The sequence below is a fragment of the Eurytemora carolleeae genome, unplaced genomic scaffold, assembly GCF_000591075.1.
Source record: "Eurytemora carolleeae unplaced genomic scaffold, Eaff_2.0 scaffold18, whole genome shotgun sequence".
Taxonomy (NCBI): domain Eukaryota; kingdom Metazoa; phylum Arthropoda; class Copepoda; order Calanoida; family Temoridae; genus Eurytemora; species Eurytemora carolleeae.
Window position 1 is genome coordinate 224541 of NW_019396537.1, and position 14370 is coordinate 238910.

The 14370-nt window shown below is 32.1% G+C and overlaps 1 protein-coding gene across 1 annotated transcript; it reads right to left on the reverse strand.

The window, feature by feature from the left end:
• Positions 1-3560: 3560 nt before the first annotated feature.
• On the reverse strand, positions 3561-13943 carry LOC111705058 (FMRFamide receptor). Its single transcript, XM_023477486.1, has 10 exons — positions 13874-13943; positions 12849-12922; positions 10684-10810; positions 9828-9978; positions 9403-9458; positions 8384-8476; positions 7415-7564; positions 6832-6981; positions 6105-6180; positions 3561-4663 (listed from the first exon to the last, which is right to left on the reverse strand). Exons 1-10 carry the CDS (start codon positions 13891-13893, stop codon positions 4160-4162), a joined length of 1401 nt encoding a protein of 466 aa, XP_023333254.1. The 5' UTR covers positions 13894-13943; the 3' UTR covers positions 3561-4159.
• Between the last annotated feature and the right edge of the window lie 427 nt (positions 13944-14370).

The following is a 14370-nucleotide window of genomic DNA, read 5'->3' on the forward strand; positions in this document are numbered from 1 at the left end:
GTGGTTTCTCTGTAAAAATGAATGAAATTAGCAGAATTCCACACTTTTTTGGATTAAAAAACCACGATTTCTTCCTGATCGGTACTCAGCTTCCATTACTTATTCTTAGTACATTATAAGAATTTCTTAGATATTTCATGAAAACCAAAATGGGAATTAATCTTATTTCATACTCAATATGGATATCTCCGTCATCATATAAGGGGTACCGCTGACAATCGAACACGATACTTTACAAATAGATGGTCACGTGACATCCCGTCTGCAGTACCTTTTTATTGTTCATTTGTTCATCACGCACCCCTGATCCTTTAGTAAAAGTAAATTCAACCTAAAGTCTGACCGCGTCAACCTTGATGCACCGGCTAGTCCTATTGAGTGTCTGCTTTATTTACCCAATGTCCGGGCGATACAGTACAAACTGGGACCGGAGAGGTTGACCCGGCTCGGAAACGTAAATGTGCTACGGCTGCCCGTGTCATGTTGTTTGTGTTTAATACATCTACATTATTGAAATAATTTTTCTTTTCTACATTTCTGGAATATTTCTACAGCGGGTTTAAAAGTTTTTAAATATTTTGAAGTTGAAAAGAAACCTATGAATAAAATATAGGAAATAAACAATGTTTGTAAAACCATGTTTTCAGTTAATGAAAATAAAAAATGTTGTTGTTTGATAAAAATTATTATAACCTGATACAAATTCTGTTCTGTGGCAGTAATTTGACCTTTTCCTTGTGTCTAGTCTGCAGTAACAAAAGAGTGCTTAAATATCGTCTTTATATTCCACAGTTCTATGGGTCCCACTGTAGTTCTTGCCGCAAACTCTAATTTTCTAATTCCTTATCTTTGCAACTTTATGCTGAAAATATTTGATTTTTCAAAATCTAGCTCTTTGATCAAACAGGATTCAGAGTTTGAAATAGCAAGGGTGTACGACATCAGATTGCAAAGATATAGGAATTAAAAATCAGAGTTTGTGTCAAGATCTCTGTTCCCTTTTCTCATTGGAAAAATCACTTCAACACAAATATATTTATTCAAATTAAGATTAGCACTTTCACAATAAACAGATTTACAAATATCATTTTTTTAATTTTTTTTTCATATTTTAGTATGAAATTAAATGACCTGAAGGATAGTAAATGCTAGATTCACAGCAGTAACCTTAAAAACTTTAAAAACTATTTTTTTAATTGTGGTTTCTATAAAAAGTGATTTGGGCAGGTAACAATAAACGAATTATAAGAAATAAACACTTTAAACCTAGAAAGGTGACAATATCTTACACCTTATTGATCAAATAAAGATTTTAATGGTTGGGAATCTTTGTATAGAGGGTCACTTGAAATTACATTTACAGTCCTTTAAGTTTCAAACGATTATTTTTTTGTTTTAGTTTTTCATGATATTTAAATTTAATATGTTTCCAAAACATTAACTGTTTGGAGAAAAGTGATTCCAAACTAAAATTTATAGTTAATTCATGGTTGAAATAATTTGAGTATCAATTTACTTTAATTCCGAATTTGAAATTTGAGATTTATATTACACGATGAAAAATAATTACTTAAAACTTGAAAATATCGTTTAGAGTAGGGTTTCCAGCGCAAGTCGATTTTACTAAAGCGCAATTGCGAGCCCTTTGTTTCTGCGCAATTAAGCGCAACAAAATTCCGGCCGATTGGAAAGTTGCGATAATGAAGTTTTTTTATCTAAAATTTATTGGCATGCAATGGACAGATTAGTTTCACTTTTTCGTTTTAGCAGTTGGACTTGGTACGTGCTGTTGAACTACTTTATCAGTGCTGGTTTAATGTAGAGTACTCCTTATATATTTCAAACTGTGAATTCTATCAGTGCTGAAAACTTTAGAATTGAATGCCCTTAATCCCGATCGGTTAATTAATTTGGAGATTAATTACAAGAGGAGAACAAGCATAATTTAATCTCGAGATTAAGTAAAAGTGTGGATCAGGCATTAATCCCGATATCCACCATTCAAAAGTTTCAGCTTAGATCAAATAATCTCAGGGTTGGATACAGGAATTTATTAGGGGTGAGCAAAACTATTAATGCGCGTTGAGCGAAATTTTTTTTTCTTGATCTCCCCTAGAGGGGTGAGCGGGGGGGGACACTAGATAGAATATTATCCTTGATTTCGACCTTCATATATATAATGTTCACCCTCAAATTAAACAGTTTTTTGTGTCACCCTTTTTCTCATTTTTTTTTGCTCTGAACTTTCACTCACATAACATGGTACACTATGCTAGGCCGATTTAGCGCGAAATTCAATATAAATATTTCTCTCTATTTTCCGTAGCTCATCCTTAAAGCTTCAACCTTAGGGGTGAGCAGTTTTCAGGGGTGCGCGACCGCTCTATGTCTCCCCCCTGTATCCGCCCCTGATAAATCTAAGTTTGAAATATCAAAGGTTGTCAAGATATCGGGACTGACTCTGTTCCTTTCTCAGATTTCTGTGGAACCTTATTAAAGTCCAAAACTTAAAAAAACTTGTGCATAAAATAAAAACTATATGTCACAAAGTCGTAAAAACATTGTCCTACAAATATGAATTTCTTCTTCTGTTAGTGTCCAGTGAGATATTTTTCTCAATATTTAGAAAAGAAAAATGTGATTATTTAACTGTATAATAAATCACACAAATAACTTGATATTAACAAGAAATATTTTAATATTTAGTACACTTATACGTAGATACATTTATTAACATAAAATATATTCTTCTTTTGGTCAGCGAGAGAGGGGTGGGTGTTCTCAGGGTTTTGGAATTGCTTACAGGGTTTCGGACTTCGGAGTGCTCCCAGGATTTTGGAGTAAAATGTGAAATTCTATCCGACATTTTATGAAAAGTCCTTTATAAAGGGTACTTTAAAACCAAAAATTGAAAAAGGGCTCTGCTGTCTACTTTCTTCGTTCAGATATTTGCAGGGGAAAAAATCGCAAATTTCAGTCCAAGTAGCCTGTGGCGATCATTTAGTTTTGATTAGCCAAACTGACGACAATTTTGTTTTAGCTTATACATTTAAGATTATTACATGGTTAATGTAAAAAAAATGTTCAGCTAGATATGTACATAAAGGTTTCATTTAAGCTGGTAATACATCTTAGCATCATAATAAATTATCTTATTTTCACACTTTTTTCAGAAAACATCCAGTTTTTTGCCTAAAATATCTTTAATTAGTTGTTGCCATTTAAAAATACGTTTTTACTCAACAGTCAGAAAATAAAAAAGGTGATATGTCAAATTTACAGCCTTTTATATGGCCCGCACTATGCCTAAAATCATCAAATTATTAAGATATCTGAGGAAAACTAAGAAAAAACATAGCTAAGCCACATCAACTAAACTTGATGTCCGCTAAGTAGAATTTTAAAATTAATATATGAGATAATTTAAAAAAAGGGGTGTATATTTTTCTTCTTGAGCACGTAATAATCGAATTTTCAAAAAAAAATTTAAATAATACAAAAAGTTAAAAGAAGAAAAGGAATTATTTGAAAGATTTCTTTTTTTTTGTTTGTTTTTTTTGTCTAAATCGTAACTCCTTTTAGTAACCTGTTTTAAATTACAGTTTTCTTTATAAAAAAAAACACATTTATATTCACTTTTTTCCTGTAAGGAATTTTAGTTTCACTTAAAGAGTTTCTCCTTTTTCAAAATGTTTTCTTTTTCCGTCACAGCTTTTTACAATCTAGTTCGATTTTTGATAGCTAGGATACAGCTCAACCTTTAAATAGTTTGAGCAGAACTACTCAACGTTTTTTTAAAGACCTTTCTTTAATATGTAAAGAACCTCCATTCTTTGAAGATCTATTTTCAGTTAGTACAATTTCTTCCCAGTCTTTAAAGATTTATCCTCAATTTGGGCAAATCCTTCTCAATCTCGACAGTCTTTTGTAAATCTTTCTCCAATTAATGCAGAACCTTCTCGATCCTGTGAAGAAATATTTTCAATTCTTACAGAACATTCTCTGTGCTTGAAGTTCTATCTACAATTCGGGTAGATCCTTCTCTGTCTTTTCAAGATCTTTTTTTCTCTATTTGTGCAAAACATTCTTCGCTTGTTGAAGATCTTTTTCTCTAATTCATGCAGAACCTTCTCCACCTTTTTAAAGATTCATAACCTTCTCAATCTGATATTTCTTCATTTTTGGCAAAACCTTCTTTTGAAGATATTTCTCCAGTTTGTGCAGAACCTTTTCTGGCTTTAGAAGATCTTTCTTCGATTAGGGAGGAACCTTCTCCATCATTTGTATAAGATTGTACTTTAATTAGATCAGAAGCGTTGCCAGTCTTCAGGGTTTTTTCTTCAATTTGAACATTATTTTCACATGATTTCGAAAATTCATCATAATCTTCCTCATGTGCTGCAGATCTTTCTTCCTCCCTCTCACTCTCATCTTTTATCAGCACAACACCTTCCACTTGGCTAGATTCTTCGACATTTTCAATGATCCCTTCGATGGATTCTGTTTTCTGTGGTTCTTTAAGTATTTGAACTGATATCTCATTTAAATATACCGACCCATCATCTTTGTGGAAGATGGCAACACGGGCAACTGTTTTCTTGAGCACTTCTTTTTGGGATGATTCCTTTCTTTTAGGAGATGTCTCAAGGGGTTCTCCCACGTGCTATAACATTAATAAAATTATACCTTATTTTATTTGATTTTTCCATAGTTTGAGAAAAGATGTAATTTCCAATCAAAAAAGAAAGCAATTCTTTCAAGCTTTAATTTACTGAGAACACAAGAAAGTGAAGAATCTAAAGTATTTTTACATCAAGACAATTATATAATCATTAAGTGCATCAAGGCAAAACATAATTTAATAACAAAATTTTCTTTGTATTTATTTGAAGATGCATTAGAGAAAAAGTGGCAGAGTAGGGGCAACCATTGAGGGAAGATGGGGTTTATTCTTTAAAGGGACTGTAAGCATAATTTCAAGTGATCCTTCATGCAAAGATGGCAATGCCCGATTTACAATGGTACCCTTAAAACCTTTGTCTGATGGAGAATGAATTAAATACCATTGTTTATAATTTTGAAAACTGATTATTTTTAATTGTAGATTGCGCATCTCTACTGCAAAAATTAGAATTAATATTTTTAAACCTAGAAGAACACGCGACAACATCTTCCACATTTTTAATTAGATAAAGGTTTCAAGGGTATCGTTGTAAATCAGGTATGGAGGGCCAACTGAAATAACGCTTACAATTCATTTAAACGTTTTATCAACATTTTTTGATAAATACTTTTGTTGAAACTAAAGGAATTGAGTTGTTGTCACAAACTCTAATCCCTATATCTTTGCATTTCAATGTCAGAGACCTTAGATATTTCAAACTATAAATTATTTTAGATCAAATAATAATAGTTTGAAATATCAAAGAATAACACCATCAGGTTGCAAAGATATAGCGCTCAGAATTCGTGGCTAAAACTCAATTCCTTTACAGGCTATAATTTAGTACCAAAATTTAGGTCAGCAAAAAATTAATTATATTTTTGATAGTTTATGTTAAAATCATCATTACAGACTATAAATTTATATATAGGCATTGTTTTCACTAACAAACAAAATATTTAGAAACAAATAAAATTTGTCGTGAATGATGGTGTTGTTTAGAATAATATGGACAAACTATGGACGAAGGAATTGGATCGTTCAGAGCAATATAAAACGGATATTTTTTTAACAAAAAAACTTAAACGACCAATTTTTAATCGTTAATGATTTTATTAATTGGTCAGACTGTTAATGAACAATTTCTAAATTGTTTGTTCAAACAAAAGAATAAAACGAATGACCGAACAAATCAAATTTTTTATTGAACGACTGAAAGAACGAAATGAGTTGTTAACAAACTATAAACGAACTATTTATATAAAAGCTGAATGCGCCCGTCTATGACAGAAAATGTTGAATAAATTGCTCTTTTACAAATATTTTAAAGCATTCTTTCTTTTTGTTCTTTTCAGATGTGCAATCAGGCATTGTGTTAAGGGGCAGGGGCGGAGATATTTTTCAGGTCTAAAAAAAAATAAAATATTGCATGGTTACTAACCATTGGAGGATCTGAAGTTGGAGTGCTTGTTGCAGACTCATGGTTTTGAGTATTTGAAGCACAGTGGATGTTGATACTGAAATATATTCATTATTGCAAGACAAGATCTTCCTAAAGTTAAAAACACTATAAAATAAAGCCTCAACTTAAATCTATATATTTAATTTCAGAATTCATGACATTATCTAATCTAATTATCTAATTATCTAATTATCTAATTATCTAATTATCTAATTATCTAATTATCTAATTATCTAATTATCTAATCTAATAATTATCTAATTATCTAATTATCTAATTATCTAATCTAATTATCTAATTATCTAATTATCTAATTATCTAATGGTGATGTTAATAAAACTTCTAAGAATTCAAAAGAGCAAATTATGATAAAGTTTGCTTTTATTAAACTTTGCAATATCTTTATACTGAAAAAATGAGAAAATGATCTGAAAACGATCGTTAAAACATGTGTGTTTTTGCATCGTTTTTGCATCATTTTTGCATCATTTTGCATCGTTTTTGGATAGCTTTTGGGTCATTTATTGCATTTTTTTCTGTCAGGGTTAAAAAATGTTTAGGATAAACAATTCTGAAAACATTTGCTTTTCATACACTCTGCCAAATTTTGATCAAATATAAGCAAAGACGACCCCAAACAAACCTACTAAATATATTCCCTATCATGGGGCTCTCACAAATATTGTTTACCACACCCTTGTCTGACCTTTTAAGAACTTTTTGTAGCATGCTCTTGAACTTTTTCCCATAAGTGCAGTAGATGAGGAAGTTGACCGAACCACTCATTACAAGAATGACATGATTGAGACTCGCCAGACACATGAACCAGTCCGGAGGGGTAAACATTCCATTGCAGCTGCAAATATGAATATTATCATTGAGCTGCTCTCAGTTTGTAATTCTATTATTGTATTATTAAATTCAATCATCATCTCTTTTTATTTTTTCTTGTTTAAGCTTTTTTTAACCATTTAAATTGCTGACAAAATATTTATTTTCCTTTATGGCTCATGGTAAAAGAAGACCCTATTTCATAAAAATAAACCCAAGTTAAATCTCGTGGTTCTCAGTTCATCAAAGATCTAGGTAAATTTAATTTAGAATCTATTTACAGAGTGTCCCATATCATATTGGATTATATTCAAACTTAAACAGAATACTAATAGAATCTTATATTTTCTTGATAAAAATTTTCAGATTAGCCTTCAATTTTTTTCATTATTCATTCTTTTTATTTGATTGCAGTAAAGTAAAGTAAAGTTTTAAATCTTAAAATTATTAAAGCTAACCTCAGTATTTCCTCGGTGAGAAATATCTCGTAAAGGTTAAGAACCACCCGTAGAATATTACAGATGAGGAAAACGAAGACAATGCAGATAAGAACTCCCGCCAAATTTACTTCTCGTCCAACGGAGTTTCGGGCGCGCACATGACTGTACCTTTTAATGATAAACATATGGCCCGTATTGCCAGGATTTTCCAAAGGAGGTTTAACTTGGTTGATCTGAGGGAACAGCTTTAGAAAAGAATTATTAAGGCATAGAATATTATACCAAGCATGGCTTATTTAAAAAAGGGAGGTACAAATTCGTCATTGTACCCCACCCCCTGGCTACGGGCTGATAAACATAATTCAATATAATCTGTTTTAAAGCAAATTAAGTTCTTAATCTAAATTATCCAGATTTTTATTTTTAAGGCTTTTTTAAAATCTGTTCTGGAAAAATATTTAACTTTGCTCTCAAAATCATTACTTTTATTGTGTGTATAAGGTTTCAATTAATTTATTTATATCTATTCATTTATCTATTAATTAATTTATTTCTTTATTTATTTATTTGTTTATCGAGTTATTCATTTACTTACTTATTTATTTTTTATTTATTTATGTATTTATTAATTTATTTATTAATTTATTTTTTTATTTATTTATTTATTTATTTATTTAGTTAGTTAGTTACTTATCTAATAAAGCTAAATATTTTATCAATGAAGATAATATAACTCTTTCAAGATTTTTAAAAATTTGCGCATAAATCTTTTTCATAGATTACACAGAAGGAACAAGGAAAAGAACATTTATTTTTTACTTTGGTAACTTTGGTTTTTAATACCCTGTACAATGCAATTTCACTTGCTTGAAAGTAAATCCCCAGTTCTCAAAAGTTGGGGTTCTGAGTGTGAAGTACACTAACAATTATAGTATTTAAATACAACCAATACTTGTCCTGCTCTATCATGATAATTTTTTATTTTACCTTATCCCAGAAAATATTTGCAGGTTAAAGAAGACAAGAGAAGCAAAGGGTATGAAGCATGTGAACAAAAATCTGCAGATGTTTATGTAGTATCTGAATAAAAAATATTAAATCAGCTTTTAGAAAAATAGACATCATTTAAAAGGAATAAAACTAAAGATGGAATGGTTTAAGGACAAATTGTGTGCTGAAGAAACATGTCTTTTAAGAGCCATGCAAGTACAGCAATCATTTTTAATACAGAATTTAAATGAGCCCAAAATTTGCTTGGCTAAAGAGGATCGACTATTCCAGTGTTTACAGGTACCAGCCTGTCTAGTGTACGTAAGTATGTGGTTGACCCAGCGCGTTTTTTGCAACAAAATTAGGTAGGCTGAACGAGGGGAGGAAGGTCAGCCACAACAATTTCTAGTCCAAGCAACATTCTCATCATTTTCTTGTACGAGCCACCTCGAAATCCTCGTCCTTCCAAGTGTCTAATCCTCCAAAGTAAAACTATTTTTTAAGAATCAGGCCAAGTCAGGCCATAAATAAAAATATTGAATTATTGTAAATAGAAAACAATCGTTTCAATTAAATTAAATTGTTCGAGTTTAATGTCCAAAAAATTTTCATATTTTTAACGCGCATTTTTTATTATTCCTGGTGTAAAATGCCCAAATAATTCGTGATTTAAAGAACTTTATTCTTTTTTGTTATTTATATTAAAATCATTGAATTTTTCCGAGTGGTTCCACGGGGAGAATAATAGGCGAATACTAATCGCGAGGTTTCCAACATGATGTAAGCATTACAATTATTTAGTCTATTCATCATTTATGCCCTACTGAGGTAGCCGGATTTTTAAAAACAGTTATATTTTCAAGAATTAGAAGCATTAAAACACATAATAATTGAAGGACGAGGATTTCGAGGTGGCTCGGATGAGTAATTGAAGAGAATGAGGCTCTAAAGAGAAATTGTTTTGGCTGGCCTTCCTATCCTCGCTGAAGCAATATAAAAGAACAGTTTTGAAATACCTGATGTAGTTCGGATCCTGTCGTAAAGCAGAAAGTTTGAAGCTCAGTGTTGAATCCTGATCATAGTTTAAAATCTATTATTATGACGATTACAATTTTACTGAGAAGATATTGTTTAATTGATGTAAGGTATGTTTCCAATGGCATTTATCCTAGAGTGACTTTCCAAGTGAGAATTTCATAAGTGGCAACTTTCTAAATGTGGAATTTCCCAAGCAACAACTTCCCAAAGGTTAGGTTAGGCCTTCTGAGGCAATGCAGGCTGCAATAAGAGCTGAGCGCTGCAGCTAGGACTGACTTGGGAAGTTGCCGCTTGGGAAATTGCACATTTGGGAAGTGGCCACTTGGAAAAATACCCTTGGAAGTTGCCATTTGGGAAAATGCCTTGGGGAAAGTACCTCACATTGTTTAAATTATCTACTAACCGTGTACTCGAACTCCGTTTCGAAGAAGCGTGGTAGGTTGAAAAGAAAGCTGAACAGGAGGACAGGTATAATATAACCAAGAAGACGACAATTAGCACTTCCTCCAGTGGAGATGTTTCGGAAGTAGTGGGGATGGCAGACTGCCAAATACCTTAACAGAACTCTCTATAGCCAAGATTGGAAAAACGCGTATTGAGCGCAAATTGTAGGGGCTGGATAGATTGCTAATAGGCGCATTTAGAAAATTGAATTTACCTCTCTTTGGATAAATAGCAAGAGTTTTTTATAATATAATATTCTCAACCTATTTAAGATCAAATGCCGCGGGAAAACTATTTCAGGGAAATTAATTTATCTTAAAATAATTTATCTCTAGAATACAAAAATTAGAATTCTGAACAAGGATATTTGGATATATTTTTTAAATCTTATTCAACCCTTTAAAGCTGCGAACATCTGAGCGCAGACCGGCGTCAAGAATTTTTAAAAAAATTTCACGACGACATTTCTTGCGCTCTTGCTATGTATCCTTATATCTGAGGTTGGCTGTATATGAACCCGGAGATGGTGCAGATTATGGTCTACAAATGATGTTTAGGGTTAATTAGTAGATAAAATTTATCAATCACGCACAACCGGTGTACATTTGAATATCCTAACTGGGCCAATCTTTGCGGTCCTAGTTTAAACTGTGCTTCCAATTTACAGATACCAAAGCAGACCTGTCTGCAATGGCAATGTCAACAAGACTACATTATTGAATTTTTACAACTCTTAAATCTGTACCCAATCGTTTTTTAAATCAAAATTTCAAAAGAAATAAGTGTTTAAAAAAGAACTAATTAAAAACAAATACCTTTCATATGCAATTGCTATTGTGAGATATGCTGAGGCACAGAAGGAGACTGAGTTCAGAGGGAACAAGAACTTTGGTACAAGTATAGTGTAGGCTTCGCTGTTGTAAGATACAGGCCATTCCCATTCTGAAATACAAAGTTAAATGGATTAAAGACACAGATAAGGTAGGTAAAGAGCCATGACTGACGTGGACGGCCCTGCCTATGTAGCACAAATGGGATTTTGCTAATCATACGGCTGCATATTGCTGTATAATTTGAGTTAATCAATGAATCGAGATGGAAATTTTGGTGCTATTGTGCAGAGTATTGTCTGCATATCAACTCTGCACAGTGGGTTAAGTGGCTACAGGGAGGAAGCATTGCTAGTTTTTAGTCTCAGTAATCATGAAAATACAACTATTTCCTGGCTTTAAGCCCATTGTGCATTTTTACATGACGGTTGCGGTTTTGTGCTTCTTCAACGCGACACATACCGACTTGTTAGACGCCTGGCACGCATCAACCCTGCATATTTGTCTACCGAAGCAAACACAGATTTTACAAATACTTTCATACTTTCCTTGAATTTTCTCAAATTAACATCAATATCAAGTAAAAATGTCTGATTTAAACTGTTTGGAAATGTTTAATTTTGGCTCTAGGTTTAGAAGTTAGGGCTGGGATGCATGTCATAGGGTAGTCTGCGATAGAATGCAATTTAGTAGATTATAGTAATTGCTTTAAAATCCAGAACTTAACACGTTTTTACTATCAATTTCTTTGTCACAAACTATAAAATTTGTTACTTATAATGACTATTTTTTGTAAACACAAGGAAATATTAAAAATAGGACTACTTTCAAAGCTTTAAGAGTTATTTAATGATGTTGATGGCTAATAGGAAATCTATAGATCAAGCCAAAACTCAAGGCAACGATCTTAGCTAGGTCAACCGGACAATAACAATCTAAAGATCAATCCAAAACTCAAGGCAATGATCTTAGCTATCTCAACTGGACAATAGCAATCTATAGATCAATCCAAAACTCAAGTCAATGATCTTAGCTATCTCAACCGGACAATAACAATCTAAAGATCAATCCAAAACTCAAGGCAATGATCTTAGCTATCTCAACTGGACAATAGCAATCTATAGATCAATCCAAAACTCAAGTCAATGATCTTAGCTATCTCAACCGGACAATAACAATCTATAGATCAAGCCAAAACTCAAGGCAACGATCTTAGCTATCTCAACCGGACAATAACAATCTATAGATCAAGCCAAAACTCAAGGCAACAATCTTAGCTATGTCAACCGGACAATAGCAATCTATAGATCAATCCAAAACTCAAGACAATGATCTTAGCTATCTCAACTGGACAATAGCAATCTATAGATCAATCCAAAACTCAAGTCAATGATCTTAGCTATCTCAACCGGACAATAACAATCTATAGATCAATCCAAAACTCAAGGCAACAATCTAAGCTATGTCAACCGGACAATAGCAATCTATAGATCAATCCAAAACTCAAACCAATGATCTTAGCTATCTCAACCAGACAATAACAATCTATAGATCAATCCAAAACTCAAGGCAACAATCTTAGCTATCTCAACCGGACAATAACAATCTATAGATCAATCCAAAACTCAAGGCAATGATCTTAGCTATCTCAACCAGACAATAACAATCTATAGATCAATCCAAAACTCAAGGCAACAATCTTAGCTATGTCAACCAGACAATAACAATCAATTCTGAAACATACGAATTACCAAATTACTCTCAACACTCTAATTACAGCAGAGTTTCTGTATTAACTAAGGTAAAATTCTTCAGTTTAGATAAGAATTGGGTCTTTAACAGCGTAATTACAAGTTATGCACAATCACAATATGGGTATGACGGAGTTTTTTATATCTACGTACATTGAATGGGTCAATCGCAATACATAATTTACGTATTTACAAATGGGTACATTTAGCTAGATTGACAATATACATTATACAACGTAATTTACTATGGGGCTCTTAACAAATTCTTAGCAAAGAGGATTTATATTCGTCACATAATTCTCATGTTTATTGGGACACTCTGTAGAAAACAAAGTAAACGTTAAACTATAAATGTTACAATAAGCTAAAAAATAGTCTCATTGGCTAAATAAATTTTACCTTTCAACAGGGTGTAGTCAAATATGATCACTAGGATGAATATGTTGTCGAAGCAAGCTAGGGTTAACAGTAGTCTAATCAAAGTAAGCTAGGGTTAACAGTAGTCTAAACAAAGTAAGCTAGGGTTAACAGTAGTCTAATCAAAGTAAGCTAGAGTTAACAGTAGTCTAAACAAAGTAAGCTAGGATTAACAGTAGTCTAAACAAAGTTAGCTAGGTTTATCAGTAGTCTAAACAAAGTAAGCTAGAGTTAACAGTAGTCTAAACAAAGTAAGCTAGGGTTATCAGTAGTCTAAACAAAGTTAGCTAGGGTTAACAGTAGTCTAAACAAAGTAAGCTAGAGTTATCAGTAGTCTAAACAAAGTAAGCTAGAGTTATCAGTAGTCTAAACAAAGTAAGCTAGGGTTATCAGTAGTCTAAACAAAGTTAGCTAGGGTTAATAGTAGTCTAAACAAAGTAAGCTAGGGTTAACAGTAGTCTAAACAAAGTTAGCTAGGGTTAACAGTAGTCTAAACAAAGTAAGCTAGAGTTAACAGTAGTCTAAACAAAGTAAGCTAGGATTTACAGTAGTCTAAACAAAGTAAGCTAGGGTTATCAGTAGTCTAAACAAAGTAAGCTAGAGTTATCAGTAGTCTAAACAAAGTAAGCTAGGGTTAACAGTAGTCTAAACAAAGTAAGCTAGGGTTAACAGTAGTCTAAACAAAGTAAGCTAGGGTTAACAGTAGTCTAAACAAAGTAAAATAGGTTAACAGTAGTCTAAACAAAGTAAGCTAGGGTTAACAGTAGTCTAAACATAGTAAGCTATGGTTAACAGTAGTCTAAACAAAGTAAGCTCTGGTTAACAGTAGTCTAAACAAAGATTCAGTTGTTTACTTATGGCTTAAATCTGATATAAAAGTCCATATTCAAAAATATTAAGATATAAAAGCATTTTTAAAAAAAATTATTCATTAATATGTTAAAAAAAAGAATATTCACATGTTAAAATATATTAAAAAAATTAAATACATATTAAAAAATTATCACCTGTTGAAACAGTTTTTCATTTCCTGTCTTGAGAGAATAATAATAGATACTGTATTGCCAATTAATCCAAAACATCATAATAATACCAAGAGTATTCCTTCCAGCCAGAAACTGCAAGTTGCAGGGGAGAAATAGCCAGGGAGGGGCGCAATACTAGGATTACATTCAACAATACTAGGAATACATTCAACAATACTAGGAATACATTCAACAATTCTAGGAATGTAACAAATATCGTAACAAACACTATATTTGTAAACCTGAACACACCTAGATATATTACGTTGTAAATTGTCTGAAAATCTAAATGCGCATGTAAATAGCTAAGCAAAACTTGTATTGTGATTAACCTTACCTAGCCACGTCTAAATAACTACATCAAACCTGTATTGTGATTAGCTTAACTATGCTTGTATTTAAGGACGAAAAACTTTTAATTACGTTCATTAACTTAACTTGTAACATAGAAATCAAAATAAATGTCAGTTGGAAAATAC

Coding starts and splice junctions, on each gene's coding strand:
- LOC111705058 (XM_023477486.1), bottom strand. CDS start 13,893: ATGAAAAACTGTTTCAACAG. Junction 12,923..13,873: donor ATGAAAAACTGTTTCAACAG/GTGATAATTTTT, acceptor TACTTTGATTAG/ACTACTGTTAACCCTAGCTT. Junction 4,664..6,104: donor CAACTTCAGATCCTCCAATG/GTTAGTAACCAT, acceptor TTAATGTTATAG/CACGTGGGAGAACCCCTTGA.